At 43.7% G+C, this 13361-nt stretch overlaps 1 protein-coding gene across 4 annotated transcripts in view; it reads right to left on the bottom strand.

The window, feature by feature from the left end:
* The window catches only part of mob2a (MOB kinase activator 2a), a 54027-nt gene that overhangs the window by 1954 nt on the left and 38712 nt on the right, over window positions 1-13361 (bottom strand). For all 4 annotated transcript variants that reach the window (XM_068603193.1, XM_068603191.1, XM_068603192.1 and 1 more), the window contains exons 2-4: window positions 6276-6436; window positions 4433-4526; window positions 672-796 (exon numbers count right to left, since the gene is read on the bottom strand). In XM_068603193.1, coding sequence (XP_068459294.1) covers window positions 672-796; window positions 4433-4526; window positions 6276-6436 — 380 coding nt within the window. The remainder of the gene's footprint in view (window positions 1-671; window positions 797-4432; window positions 4527-6275; window positions 6437-13361) is intronic.

The following is a 13361-nucleotide window of genomic DNA, read 5'->3' as shown; positions in this document are numbered from 1 at the left end:
GGTTAGGCACAGGAATCACCACGAGGGGACAAAGGCATGTTTAGTTCTTTCATTTTTTTTACATTAGCAACAAAAATCAGTGATGCGTCAGTTAGTCTCTGAAGACTTTGTGTACAATACTACACTTACCCACATGCAGGTGTGTTACTAATAAAGACGTACACTTGAAACACTCTGAAGTGTTATGAAAACATTACTCAATTTGGGACTATTTCCAGCCACAAATTCAAAAGTAGTCATATTGACTGTAATATTTTCATATTTTAAAATAATTTACATCAATGGAGATCCATGACACAGTATAATAAAACATTTCATCGCTTGTCTTTTCATGGGGATTTGTTAATATTAATTTATATATATAATAACTAAAAGTTTGAATTCAAAAGCTGAGTTAATTGATAAGTTACTCAAACAATAACAATATGTCAACTTGTGCTCTGAGAAATAGTTTGTTTCCTTATTGAAAAAAGTATAAATATATAAATGTTAATAAAAAACAATGATTAATACGTGAATTAAGAAGTCAATCAGCAGATTGATTGTGAAAACGACTGTAAGATGCAGCCCTAAATAATAACACAACCATTTACTCATTCGTGCATGTGAAGCAGCAGGGGGCAGCAGTACAACATCAGCTCCTTCTAGGAAACCTTCACAGGGAAACTCACCATATTTCGTAGGGAAGATTTCCTCATCTGTGACCAGTTTCTGACAAAGACTCATTACAAAGTCGACGTATTGTGGAGCAGTGCACTTTGTCTTCTTCCCCCTCTCGTCATACCAGTAGTATATTCTAGAAAGAGAGAGACAAAGAAAACATTGCAGTCGTCACGCACATCTTACAAAATAGCATTTCAGAAATATCAAGGAGCAACAGGATACTATTGCGTAACTGAGTTTGAGTTCATCATAACGAATGCTTTCCAAAGCGTGCTGGTGGTTGCGGTTGAGACACAAAGAAGTATTTCCTGGTGCACGAATGATTCATTCAAGCATGAAGAAAAACAACATCAACAAGAGTTGTGAGACATAATTGGCCTTCGAAGCATCACCTGGCCCCATTTCCTCATTTGGGGAAAACCCATACTCCAATGTGACGTCTCGCTTTCTGATTGACGCTGTTCACAAAGAAGATTCGGTCCTGTTACACGACAAAATAGTACTTTTCCCCAGGCGGACAGCCCTGGTGCGTGGAGCTGAGGGTCAATCCTGCTCATTCTTAAGGGGCCAAACCTCGAGTCAAGTTTGAATGTGAGGTTTCATCACCTGAAACGTTTATCCACGTAAAAGGTCCCAGTGAGAAACAAGGCTAAAGTAAACAAAGCAAACTGTGTCATGTGTTTGTTGTGCTCTCTGTCAATATTAGTCACGAGTTCCAACAGACGTCTAACCCAGGGCTAGTAGAGGTGCACAGTGACTCGTATAGCTGTGGGTCCATGTTAACACAGAGTTCACAAGGTGTGTTGGGAAAGGGGTCAAGTTATCCCAAGGTCACTCAGGTCTGTCCTTCGCCTTGAGCTAAGACGACATCGTGTAAAAAGCTGAACTGTCTCAAACCACGCGTTCATTCCAGTTGTCTTCATGAACTCCCCAGAGCTTTAATTTCTTGATTGGGCCAAATTCCCCGCTGTTACCGGAGTTAACAGCACTCTGACCCCCCGGCCCTCGTCTCCCAGTCCCGCTGCTCATCAAAGGTTTCCGGAGGGGGTGACCCAGATAGCTGAATTGAGGCGGATTGGAGTTCTCGCTAACAGTAGATCAGCAGATGAGCAACGTCGGAGCAGATAATTGAGCTAACCGAGGAGGAGGAAGTAAACCAGAACTGTTAACCGCAAAGACGAAAGACAAGCTGACGGATCAGCAAGCTGGAAAGGTCCGTTTAAAAAAAGGGTGCATGTAGGTGTTGCTGTTAGCAGTGCGGGTCTGGGAGGCAGTGGGGCAGAGAGTACAAATCCTAAGGAATGTAAAGCGTCCACATAACTGACCCTGCGGAGGACCCACTGACCACCAGGACAAAACTCCCAATAAACCTACTCACTCTGGGTTAGACGGTGTGTGTGTGTGTGTGTGTGTGTGTGTGTGTGTGTGGGCGAGACACCGACTGAACACACCCACACATGAAGCTACTGCCATTAGCAGGGAAAAGCTACACAGGAGGGACGACCAACTCACACGTTGGGGCTTGATAGAAAACAAAATCTATAAAAATAAAATCCTGTTTGTCACAATTGATTTGCGATGCAATAACTTGGTTCTCTTTCTCCCCTTTTCATGTATTGTTTTTATTAATTCATTCTACATTTTATTTAAACTCCAATATTTTTGTTGTACTTTAGGCACGTTGATATGTGGCTGTTTGATATCTGGTCGCACAAGCAGAGAATGTATGTTTAAATGGTGGAATAAAAGCAACACAACAACAACTCTAACTTCAAGACTGACCGACTCACCAAAGACGAGAATTCACGGTGACAGATTCAATGTTCGCTATCGAGCTAAATTAATACTTGAATGTTTTGCACACTTAAAAATAGGAAATTAAACCAAATCCAAAATGAAAGAACCCATCGCGAAAGAAAAGACACGCACACGCACGCACACACACACACACACACACACACACACGTGTGTCTAAATAGCTACCAAATGGTTCCGTTCCCTCATAGCTTATGGAAACATTTTCTTCCAAAAATAGTGCTGAGCTGTGCCTTCGGGCAGGGGTACTGACGCTGCTGTGACTGCGGCTCAGTCAGTTTTCACCACAGAGGGGTGCGGGTGCCAGGTCCTGCCCGGGCAGGAAAGGGTGGGGTGCCGGGCAGCGGGGGGGGGGAGGCCCCATCATAAATGGTGGGCTTCTTCTTTAGAAACACAGTTTTAACAGTACGAGTTGAAGTCAAACAAAAAAATGCATTGAACATTTTCGCTGAATCCGGGTTTGAGCCGTGAGAAACTAAAACTGCGTAGTGTGTTTTTAAGTAATTGGCTCTGTTGTTCCACCGGTCAATAGACAGTACAAACAAAAACATGTCAATCTGCACTACTCTATTCAAACACCGCAGGCGGAGCACGTTTGCTTCTTGCTGCAGTTCTCAGGCTGTGGATGAGCTTCAGGTGGAAAAATCCACCGTTGACCGGGAGGTTAACTCGTGACAAGATGTCTTTCAAAGCAACTGTCACGTGTGTCTATTTCTCAATGGTTGTGTTGTTTGTCACCGGCATATTTTTAAACCAGGGTGAATAAGTGGGTGAGCGCGGGCACTTGGAGTTGCATTGTAATTAGTCAGGAGCAGTGGAGTGAGTGTCGCTGTTTCTCAAAGTGTTGATAATCTGGTTTTTCCAGACTTCAGTATACACAGGGGCCGCTCTCCGAAGACAAGGACTCACACACAAAGACAACACCCCGCCCTGACAGGACAAACTAGTTAGATAAATGCTTACAGTCTTTCACCACCCCTTCTGTTAACATGGCATAAATATGCTTTTACATGAACTACTCCAGAGGTATGCCCTACTTTACTGCACACAGTAGCAATAAAACCACCGTTAATTATTATTCAATTAACCCTCCAGCATCATCACAGGCATTGTTTTTTTCTGTCTGATGACTTCAGAGAGAACGAGTTGCAGGCAGACTCCTTTGTCAAGTGTTAGATCACATCACTGCATCTATGCAGCAAGAAACACAGGCTGGACTGCAGGGGATGAAAGGTGAAGCGGCACCGGGTCTTCATCCAGTACGTCTCCAGTCTCTCACGGCTCTGCTACCAGAACTCAGACTAAGCCGAAAGCAGCTGCACTGGATGCGTCTGAAACTATTTGGAGGCGACGAGCCAAAGAAACCAGCCCATTTCTGTAGATGAAAATCAACCAAAAGTTTGCTTTTTGGTCCGACTGAAAATCTGTGGATCTTAGTCGATACTAATGTTGTCACTGAGAAGGTACAGTGGCATCAGCAATTTCCTGACCAGTAAACTTTTTTAAAAGGTTTTGTGGCACAAAATTCAACAAATAATGAAGTGAGTTTTACTAAAATCTGTGTGTGGCAAGAGATTGTAAAAAAAAAAAAGAGGAGAGGATTAGACTTTTAAAAAAGACCCACTGGATTGATCTAACTCAGACTGCTGAAGCCTTATAGTGGAGTACAGTTTTAAGACGTGGAAAACCAGTGAACCAATGCTTTGACTAAGCAGTGCTTCAGCTCAGACACAGCAAGCATGGAGACACAAAGGTGCCAAACTCAATGTAAATAAGCCGCTTGCTGCAGTACGTCGAAGTTGCATTCTGCACATTCCAAGACGGAGGACGCGGGTAGTTAAAAGACCTGCAACGGGGACGCATCACTTGATGAATTAACCAATTTCTGATAAATAAACCAATGGGCCGCGGACGGCGAACGATGAATAAACCAAAAGCGGCGGAGATAACTTACGTGTTGCAGGCTGTCATGGATTGACAGGTTTCCCCAGTGCAGAACTCTGAGATGGTGCTGTACTGCAGGTTGATAAGATTGAAGAAAGTTGTCGCTGTGGCAAAGAAAACAGAGGGATTTAATTCAGTTGATCGATGTCTGACATGTGCTGCACAGGAGCAAATAAACGAGATGATGTGAATAACTAAAATGCTTCCAGAAGATAAAAGAGGGCCGTGTGTGTCATGTGATCAGTGGCACAGTCACATGCCACTCCGTCACTTCCCTCAACAGCGTGTGAACTTCAGAAAAATGGAAATAATGGGAGGTGGCTGAACCGTTTGCAAGTATTTAAGACGTCACTGAAAACCGAAAGAGGTATTTCTGCCACAAGGGAACGTCCTACACAACCCGTTGTGCCGCAAAAGCAAGGCATCAGGAAGAAATGGGGTGTAATCAGTGAGAAGTTATGCATCTCCCAGTCAAAAATATTTGTTCCGTATGTTAGACGTGTGCAGACTTGTGAGATCTTTCCTGGGTGGTGACTCTCAGAACTGAATATCTTTCTTTGAAGGCAGTTCATGTAATTAAAAATCAACAAAGAGAAAATAGTTATCTGTTTAATTTGGGCAGAAAACATTGTGTTTTCTTGTCAACATAATCGTCCATAACTAATTGAAATGATTTAATTCATTAATAAGCCATTCAATAAAACAGTTTGATGATTATATTACAATTACATGAATGATGAGCATAATGATGAGCGTCATACACTGGTGAGAGACGCATTCTCAGCTTATGAGGCTAAAACATGTTTTAAACAAATCTTAAAACTGAAGAAGCAATGGCCGACTTTGTGTTCCTCTACATGTTCACTTGTTTTAGTGACTTGATTTACTGTTAATTTTGTCCCAAAGGTAATTTCTCATGTTCAGTAGCTGCTACACAGCATATTCAGCAGAAAGCTGGAGGGCAAGAACAAAGTAGGCAACCCCTAAATAATCATTTCAGAAATCATTTGTGCTTCTGCACTGAAGCTCAGGCTCCATTGATCTGGCTCCACTTTGTGAAAACGGCTCTATGATTTTCTGTCATGTTGAGCAGATAAGCTTATATTATGCTGATTTCTCCTTCCATATGGAACAAAAGGAGCCAAAGGACACAATTTAAAAAGTTGCACCGTCTGGAGGAAAGCCCACAGGACACCCCCCCTCCGCTGTGGCTAAACAAAGTAACCAGAAGTCAGAAAATATCCATTAAAAGTTCTGTTGGTTTATACGTGTTAAAGGATTCCAGTGATTATTGATTTGGTTAAACAAACTATTTAATCAAAACACTGCTCAGACCCTTTTGTTTGTGTTGAAACTTGCATAACTTCCCCATCTGTTTTCTATAACTACGCTTTATCGGTCTTAAATAAAAAAGGAAAGAATGCTAGTTTCTCCTTTTCTGTTTGGATACGTAACCAAAACAAAATCAGGGAGACAGAACATAGTGTCACAGAAAGGATCTCTTAAAGATCGATCAAGCAGCCAGGCCACAGGGAGTTTACAATATAATAATGACAACTATAAATTTCAAGAGTTAAAACACGGCACTGAGGCTGGCAGTAAAGAACGGTGTTTAGAGAAGCGGCATGAGGCGTTACTGGGAACCGGCTCGGTGCTATGCCAGGCCTGGATCATGTTCAGGGTCTGTCAAAGTAAATATTTCATATTAAGAAAAAATATTCATATTTGAATAATGTTCGTGTTGAATCCAGGCTCAGTAACTACAGCAGTGGTTTCTACAGGACACAATGTTTGAGCTACTCTGTGTCGCACACATATTCATTCCATCATTGACCACCACTCTGGTTACTCACTGTTGCTGGCGAGCCATTCGTTGAGGTCTATCTCTCTGGGCAGCACCACAAGCTCTTTGAGGTCAAAATCCACCACACGGATTTTTGTGTACTCAAGCTCCAGGTACTGCTTCTTCTCTTCTGGGGGAGGCTTCTTTCCATTTGGCTTCGTCTTTGACTTCCTGCAGAAGAAAAAACAGGGACAGGTTAAGGAGCTGCAAAGGACTAAAAGATGAAGGAAATTACAAAAAGGGACATTAAAACGTGCTCCGCAGTGATGCAAATGGTACTTTTTCTGTTAAAATACATAATGTATAGAATGGGAAAAACATGCGAGGTCTTTATTGGACTTTTTCCAGAAAGGTCTACAATAAGTCAGATGAAATTCAGGTAAGTAACTGCTGAGCTAACAGTAAGTGGGGAGGAAAAATCAGCACGTTGGTTCTGCAGTAAAACTCCACTTGTGAACTGTGACGTTAGTGAAGGTTAATCGTTTTGCATTAAATGCACAGTAAATGGAAAAATAAACTACTGACAGACAGAACGTTGCATAAAGACAATACCATAAGCTCGGGCACAGAGCAAAGCATCGACAACCGAATCATTTAACTTCCAACAAAAATGACAGAAAATACGTATCAAAACAAACTTTCTGTGACATTCCCAAAACTGCCTTGCAGCAAGCTGAAGAGACCAGACAACAGGCTCTCAGTTGCTGTGCCTGACCCTAAATCTGATCTCTGACCTAAAGTCAGGTCTATAGCTTCCGCACAGACGTCCGTCCCCAGCGCCTTGTACTTCCATTGCTAGTTTTAGCACAGGGATGTCACATCACACTCTTCCTGCACTTCCTGGGCTGTAACCTCTTCTCCCCCGGCCCCTGCTCCCCGTCTGCATCAGTGCAATCTGGGGTTAAAGGTTGAGAAGCCTTGATACATAAGTGAGACAAATAAACAGAGGCTCAGTGGTCTGGGACAATCTGAGACTAATGTAATCAAGTCCCTCTCTTCAAGGCTTTTCTCATACTCTGATGACTATTTCCGTCCCCAAGATCTTGCTCCATCTTGGCTCTGCTACTCCTGTTTGGGTTTGCCTAAGGACGAGGGAATTTCAGTTCGCTCCCTGAATTTATTGTGTTTTTGTTGAACCTCATTTCCGTTGGTCTTGCGATCACCCCCCCCTCCCAATCTCCAGTTCTCATCCCTCCTCTCTGCACACCCTCTGTCCAAACACAATGGTCGAGTGATGTGTTCTTGGCTCTCGCTTTTCCCCATTTCCTTCCCAGTCACACTCCCAGAAGACTCCGGCTCCTGGACTGAGGAGAGCTGTTCCAACAGCACTAATGAAGAGGCATCATGAACACTGTTTTCAGTCAAAACAGACTGCAGTCAAAACCCTTCTCACGTTCAATCACGCTCTGCTGCGACCACCACCGGACTTTCCTAGAAAGAAGCAACGACCGGTCAACATTCAGCCAGAGACATTAGAAATAGATTCAGATAGACAGGACGGAGAACAGACGAGAGGGAGGAAGGAATGAGGAGAGGAGGTAGATCGACAGAGGCCCAGCTGATATCCATGGGAACTAGCAAACACTTACAAAACATGACAGAACGGTGGAGAACAAGGCCTCTTTGCCAAAGCACAGTGTTCAAACCTCCATTTAATTCCCCTCTCCAGGAAGCGTCGCCCTGTTTTCCAGCTCAGCAAACAAGGGAAGGCATGTCAACATGTGGATGCTTTAGGAGCCGGCAAGCGTTTACTTTGTAAATGTTTAAGTTTCCCCCTTTATGTGTTTCAATGTTGTCTAATTTAGCTGTCAGGCGATATTCTTAGCTGTGAGCTGCCTTCGGGCCTCCTGTGAAATCGCTGAGATCTGAAGGACCAACGCTTGCACCATCACGCTCACAGACACACGACAGCGCTCGGGTTCTCATTTGCTGGCTAATGATTCATCAAGGTATTTGGATCTTCCTAACATGCAGCTCCTGAGCACGTTTTGGCCTCATTTAAAAACCAAGGACACTGCAGATTAGACTGCTAGCTAATTATTAATGAGTGGACACTTTCTGTTTCACCTCTCTTCTCCTCCTCTTACCGTGCTCTTTAGTTCAGTTCTGCCCCTCTTCTTTATTTCCTTTTTTTTTTACAATATACTATCTTCCTTTAGGTCCAACCAGCTATTTGTTCATTGTTAAAATCCTTCAGACCTCGCAGCGCTAACCTCGTCCTCCCTCCCTTTTCCTTTCTGCTACCAACTATTATCCTGTACCATCAGTTTCCCATTTCCTCAGTCCTTGACCTCTCCTCTAACTCACATTTTAATTAAAGTTTTGTTTTTATACTAAAGGTTCCTTTCCATGCTTGTCGTTACCACTGGTTTCATTTCTCCTCATCTCTGCCTGCTTCCTTCTCCCCCTCAAAACAGACAAAGCCCGTCTTCCTGCTCATGAGGGTACAGACAGATTCATGTGGTGTGTGTGGTTTTGCACCGTGAGCTACATGTTCCATCATGTGAAAGAGCTTTACTCAAGGATGGAGCTTCATCTACAGATACGTCAGCTCTGCTAAACCCTTCAGAAGAAAAAAATGTTCGACTTCTGAAAAAAGATCCCCCCCCCTCCCTTTTCTTTCCTTTCAAAAACATTTTGTTTCACCAAGCTATTTCCCGTCTCTTTCCCTCAGCAATTTCATAATTTTCCATCAAACGCCTCCTCCACCTCTTACGAACATTTGCGTGGTAAGGGGAGGTGAAATTCTGGAGCCATTAGTTTATTTTAGGATAAAGAAAACTTCCTCTCTGCCAGCACTCCTCCCCTCATACGTACATAGTCTGTTTTAGCAGCACAAATACACACACAGCTTTTTCTGTTCTGGTGAAGTTCTTTCAGGCTAGTCTTTGCCATAAAAGGCAGCAGATGCCTCTCTCTCTCCCTCGCCAGATCAAGGCAGGAGTGGAGGGGAAGTGAGACACGGGCCTGCAGGCACATGTCTCCGAGCCGGGGGTACGGCCACAGCCAGCCTGGCACCAACAGGGACCAGTCTCTGATAGGGACTCACAATCCAGAAAACCGGGTTAGGCTTGGTGAAATAACACAAGTCTACAAAGGGATATGAGAAAAGACGCAAAAAGAGATGCGTTTTAAAGTTTTCAAGTAGAGGTGGGGGAAGACGGACATGTTGGTGTTTATCTTCCAGAGAAGGAACAATAAGGAAACGGGGTTGTATAGTATCGTGACCCGGAGGTCAGTGCTGAGGAGTGACTGACCTGACAGCTGTTCAACTCTGTCCGTTAGCAGCACTCTCCTATCCCTTTCACTTTTCCCAGCAAATCCACCTCCCCACCCCTCTGCCGTCTTCACTCCCTTCCACCACACGGCACCAGTTCCCAACTACGACTTCTTGAACAGACACATCAACACACGTGTCTGGCTGTAGCCCCCACTCCTTTTTCACGAGCCGACCCAGCTGGTCACAACAGCTGCGTCACCAGAGACCTCGAGAAAGTCCAGAAGAAGCGAGTCCTGTCTGGTCTGGGAGAGTGCGTTTGTGCGAGCACGTGTGTCCGGCCAGTGTGTTCTTGCAGTCTTGGTTCAATGTGTCAAATCTATATCTCTTTGGCTTCACACTGGTGCATACATCTGCTGCCGGATGTGTGCCTGCAGAACAAGGAATAAACTTGGTTCCAAAATAGACTTTGTGTAAAGAGGAGCAGCCCTCTGGCAGGTACACAAAACCCGTTTCATTACCACAACCTGGTTGCAATTAACCCTGGAATTACTCGAGGCCACATTACACAGCTATGCTGAAGAATTAGTTTAAGCGCTTCCTCTAAAATACTACAAGTCACAACTATAGAGCTCCCTATTCTCTCTACGCACACGCACCAACGCTTAAATATTTTCATACATGGTTATAAATTAAACACAAAAACATGCATCCATAAAAACATGTGTACTCATGCTACGACTTTAATACCAGAAGCGTTGGGTTTTGTGTTTTGATTGGTGCACTTTGTGATTGAAAACAGCTTGACTATGAAACCTGTTTAACGAAACCCTTGGAATGACTTTCCCCTAAAGTCTGCCACTCATTCAAAAGCCAAACCTGATATTGCACAACTGTTGCTTGAATTGGCCTTTTGAATCTATTGGCATATGGATGCAGCTCATTCAAGTACAACCACCCAGCACTGACAACAAAGTCGTCTACCATCTTCTCTAAGACAGCTCGTGACCTGAGGGATTGGCTTTTGACTTGTCCGATATCTAAACTCTTCACTTCAGAGAAGAATTTCCTTTTCAGCTTTTGAAACAAGCAACAAGAACATAGCCCAAATACTGAACTACTATTTTGCAACTATACAACAGCCTATGTGTGTACCAAGGATATGAGCGATAACAAAGCACCACAAACAATCAGAAGTCTTCTTCCCAGGAGCACCACAGAAAACACTTCTGACTGACCTTTAAGCAAATGCCTGATGGGTCAGAGACAGAATCGATAACATGTCAGGAAGTTGCTCCTTCCTTCGTCAACTGATTGTGGGATTCACAGTATTCAGGGTTTCCAAAAACTCCAATAAAACATCAATACCAACAAGATATCGCTCCAATCTCAGCCGATAACACCAGAGCCGAGTGAATGAACTCTGCCATTTTTGCAAAAAGAGCCGCTTCAGTGAGGAGGATCAGTTTTCTCCAAGCCTGGCCTCCTAATCTATTTCAGGATTCAAATTGAATAGAGTCAATGGCTCTTTTCCTCGAAAAACCACAGCCAGAGGAGCGCAGGCAGTCTGAGCCCACCAAAGCTAAACCACAGCAGCCATTACGGGGCTAAAAAGAGACCGAGTTCAGGACGGACTAACCAAGAGGTTGTGCCCTGCCGTGCTAAAGCCTTCAGAGCGACTGCTCTGTCAAAGTTGCTCCTGAAGTAATTTTGTATTTGTAAAAAGTGTACTGACTCCCAAATACAGTCAGTAATTAAGTCAGTAACAGTCTGTTTTAGTTCTGAAGTGAGGAAGGAGATTAAAAACTAAAGAATGCACAGCTGCCACCACTTAATCAGTAGCATCACCGGGGGCGTCAGCAGCACTGTAAATCAGTAAATGAGAATTGAAGCCAAGGTGGAGGTCTAAACATGCACCTATGCGCGCGCACACACACACGCACACGCACACGCACACACACACACACACACGCCATCTTCTGCTAAATCCCCTTCAGTGGCCCTCAGGCCTGCAGAGTATGTGATGACCCCCTGCCTGCTCTATAATGGCGCCTCATCAACATCACAACGCACATGTGTGACAGGAAATAGGGTTCGGGAAAGGAGATAAGGCCGAGCCTCTGGTTAAGCACTTGGTATAAGGAGGTTAGCGGAGACATTGATTTGGTACAATAGGAAGCGATTTACAGAGATGACGTGGGCCGAAGGACATTTCTCGACACTGTTCGATCCAATCAGTCCATCAGAGTGGTTGCTGCATCACAACGAAGAGGGAGTGCGTGGATTTGTTCCCCACATTCAAGATGAGCAATAACCAGACAATTCTGGAAAAGTGTTTAGAGTATACCAAACTACATATTAGCTCTCAAGGGACTGACTGGACTGTTAAAAGCTATCATATGCTATTTTTTTCCAGTGTAGTATTCATACCTGCATCCAAGCCAACAGTATTCAACCATTCAGTGGAGGAGGAAACTGGTTAAAGTGGAGCTATAAACAGGTTGCCAGCACCCCCACCCTCTCATAAAAAAACCCAAACTATGCAACCTTGTTCACTTCGATGACGTATTTTTGTTCGTTTTTTCCTCAAGACGTCAAATTTGTGGGGAAAAAAACTTTTGTGCCTTCCCGGCAAATAGCTCAAATGTGAATTTCCTGGTTAACCAGCAGATGTCTTAAGGCGGTTGAGTTCCCAGTAAAATAAAAGGGGCAGAACTTGTCTTAACTTGTTGCAGGTCTTGCAACAGACATAACAAACTGTACAATAACCCTCTCTGCTGCGCGTCCATTACATCCCGCTTACAATCTCTGAAGAGATCCTAAGATGGTGGATTTTCTCCTCGCTATCACTCTCCACATCTCCACATACGTCAATGGGTTTTGAGGTATGTGCCCTTTGGGCGGCAGCTTGAAAACACACCTGTCCCCATACCTGCAAGGTAAGAGGAAGCTTCACTAAAGCGTTAACGGTCGGCCCCTGGAGGAACACGTTCATAATGACTTCATGTCTTCTTCACATGACACCCAGAGGGTGAATACACACACAAACTGGGTTAAATATTTGCCTCGTTCATAACTGCTGTGACGTGGATGTAACCTCTTGAATTGCATTGGGTCTCCATGGGGATTACATTCTGACTGTGGTTATTGTTTGTGTTACTTTGTTTAACACACAAACACGATGTTAACGCTCCTATTTGGGTCATGCATTTTTAAGTCCTGTGTCAGCTGTCACCATGTGGCGTTTAGAATAGACAAATAATGAATGTACATGGCATTTATGTATACGTTAAAATATAGGTTGAAAAAAATATATTTCCATCAAGAGAAAACAAAGTATGTGTACCTACAGTATGTGTTCAACTCCAGTTTTTAGATTCTGATGTAGCCAACAGTGTAAATAGCATTCAATTTGTATTTATAGGCTCGCTCAACTCGACACACAGTGGGCTCCTTTTTCATTTCCAATTTAAAACCAAAACGTTTAAAGCCCTGGTATAAAAATAACGTCCTGTTGACATTGTTTAAGCTAAAACGTTAGTTAGGTTACTTAAATAATGCAGGAGACTCGATGAGGAGACAGGCTCGCGTTTCTCTTGTCGAGTCTTGTTAGGAGCGAGAGCTGCAGGAAGAGGAATGAGGCGTTCAGGGTACACGTCCCCCAACACCCCGACGGGCAGATCGCCGTGACCCCGGAAACCAGAGCATCCTAATAATTCAGTGATTAAAGAGGAGACTGCTTGTTTTATCATTCAGGCTGAGTAACAGAGGCATAGGACCGCTGTAACATTGTAATTACACAGGAAAAAAAAAGAAGGAATAAAACACTTGACACGAACAGTCTACAATGTTTCCGTCATATGAGGATAAAGCAGCATT

This window comes from Clinocottus analis, unplaced genomic scaffold (assembly GCF_023055335.1).
Source record: "Clinocottus analis isolate CAN_PGR_092001 unplaced genomic scaffold, fCliAna1.0.p SCAF_6, whole genome shotgun sequence".
Classification (NCBI taxonomy): Eukaryota; Metazoa; Chordata; class Actinopteri; order Perciformes; family Cottidae; genus Clinocottus; species Clinocottus analis.
Note: the sequence above shows the minus strand (reverse complement) of the source record. Positions and strands in the feature narration are given on the sequence as shown.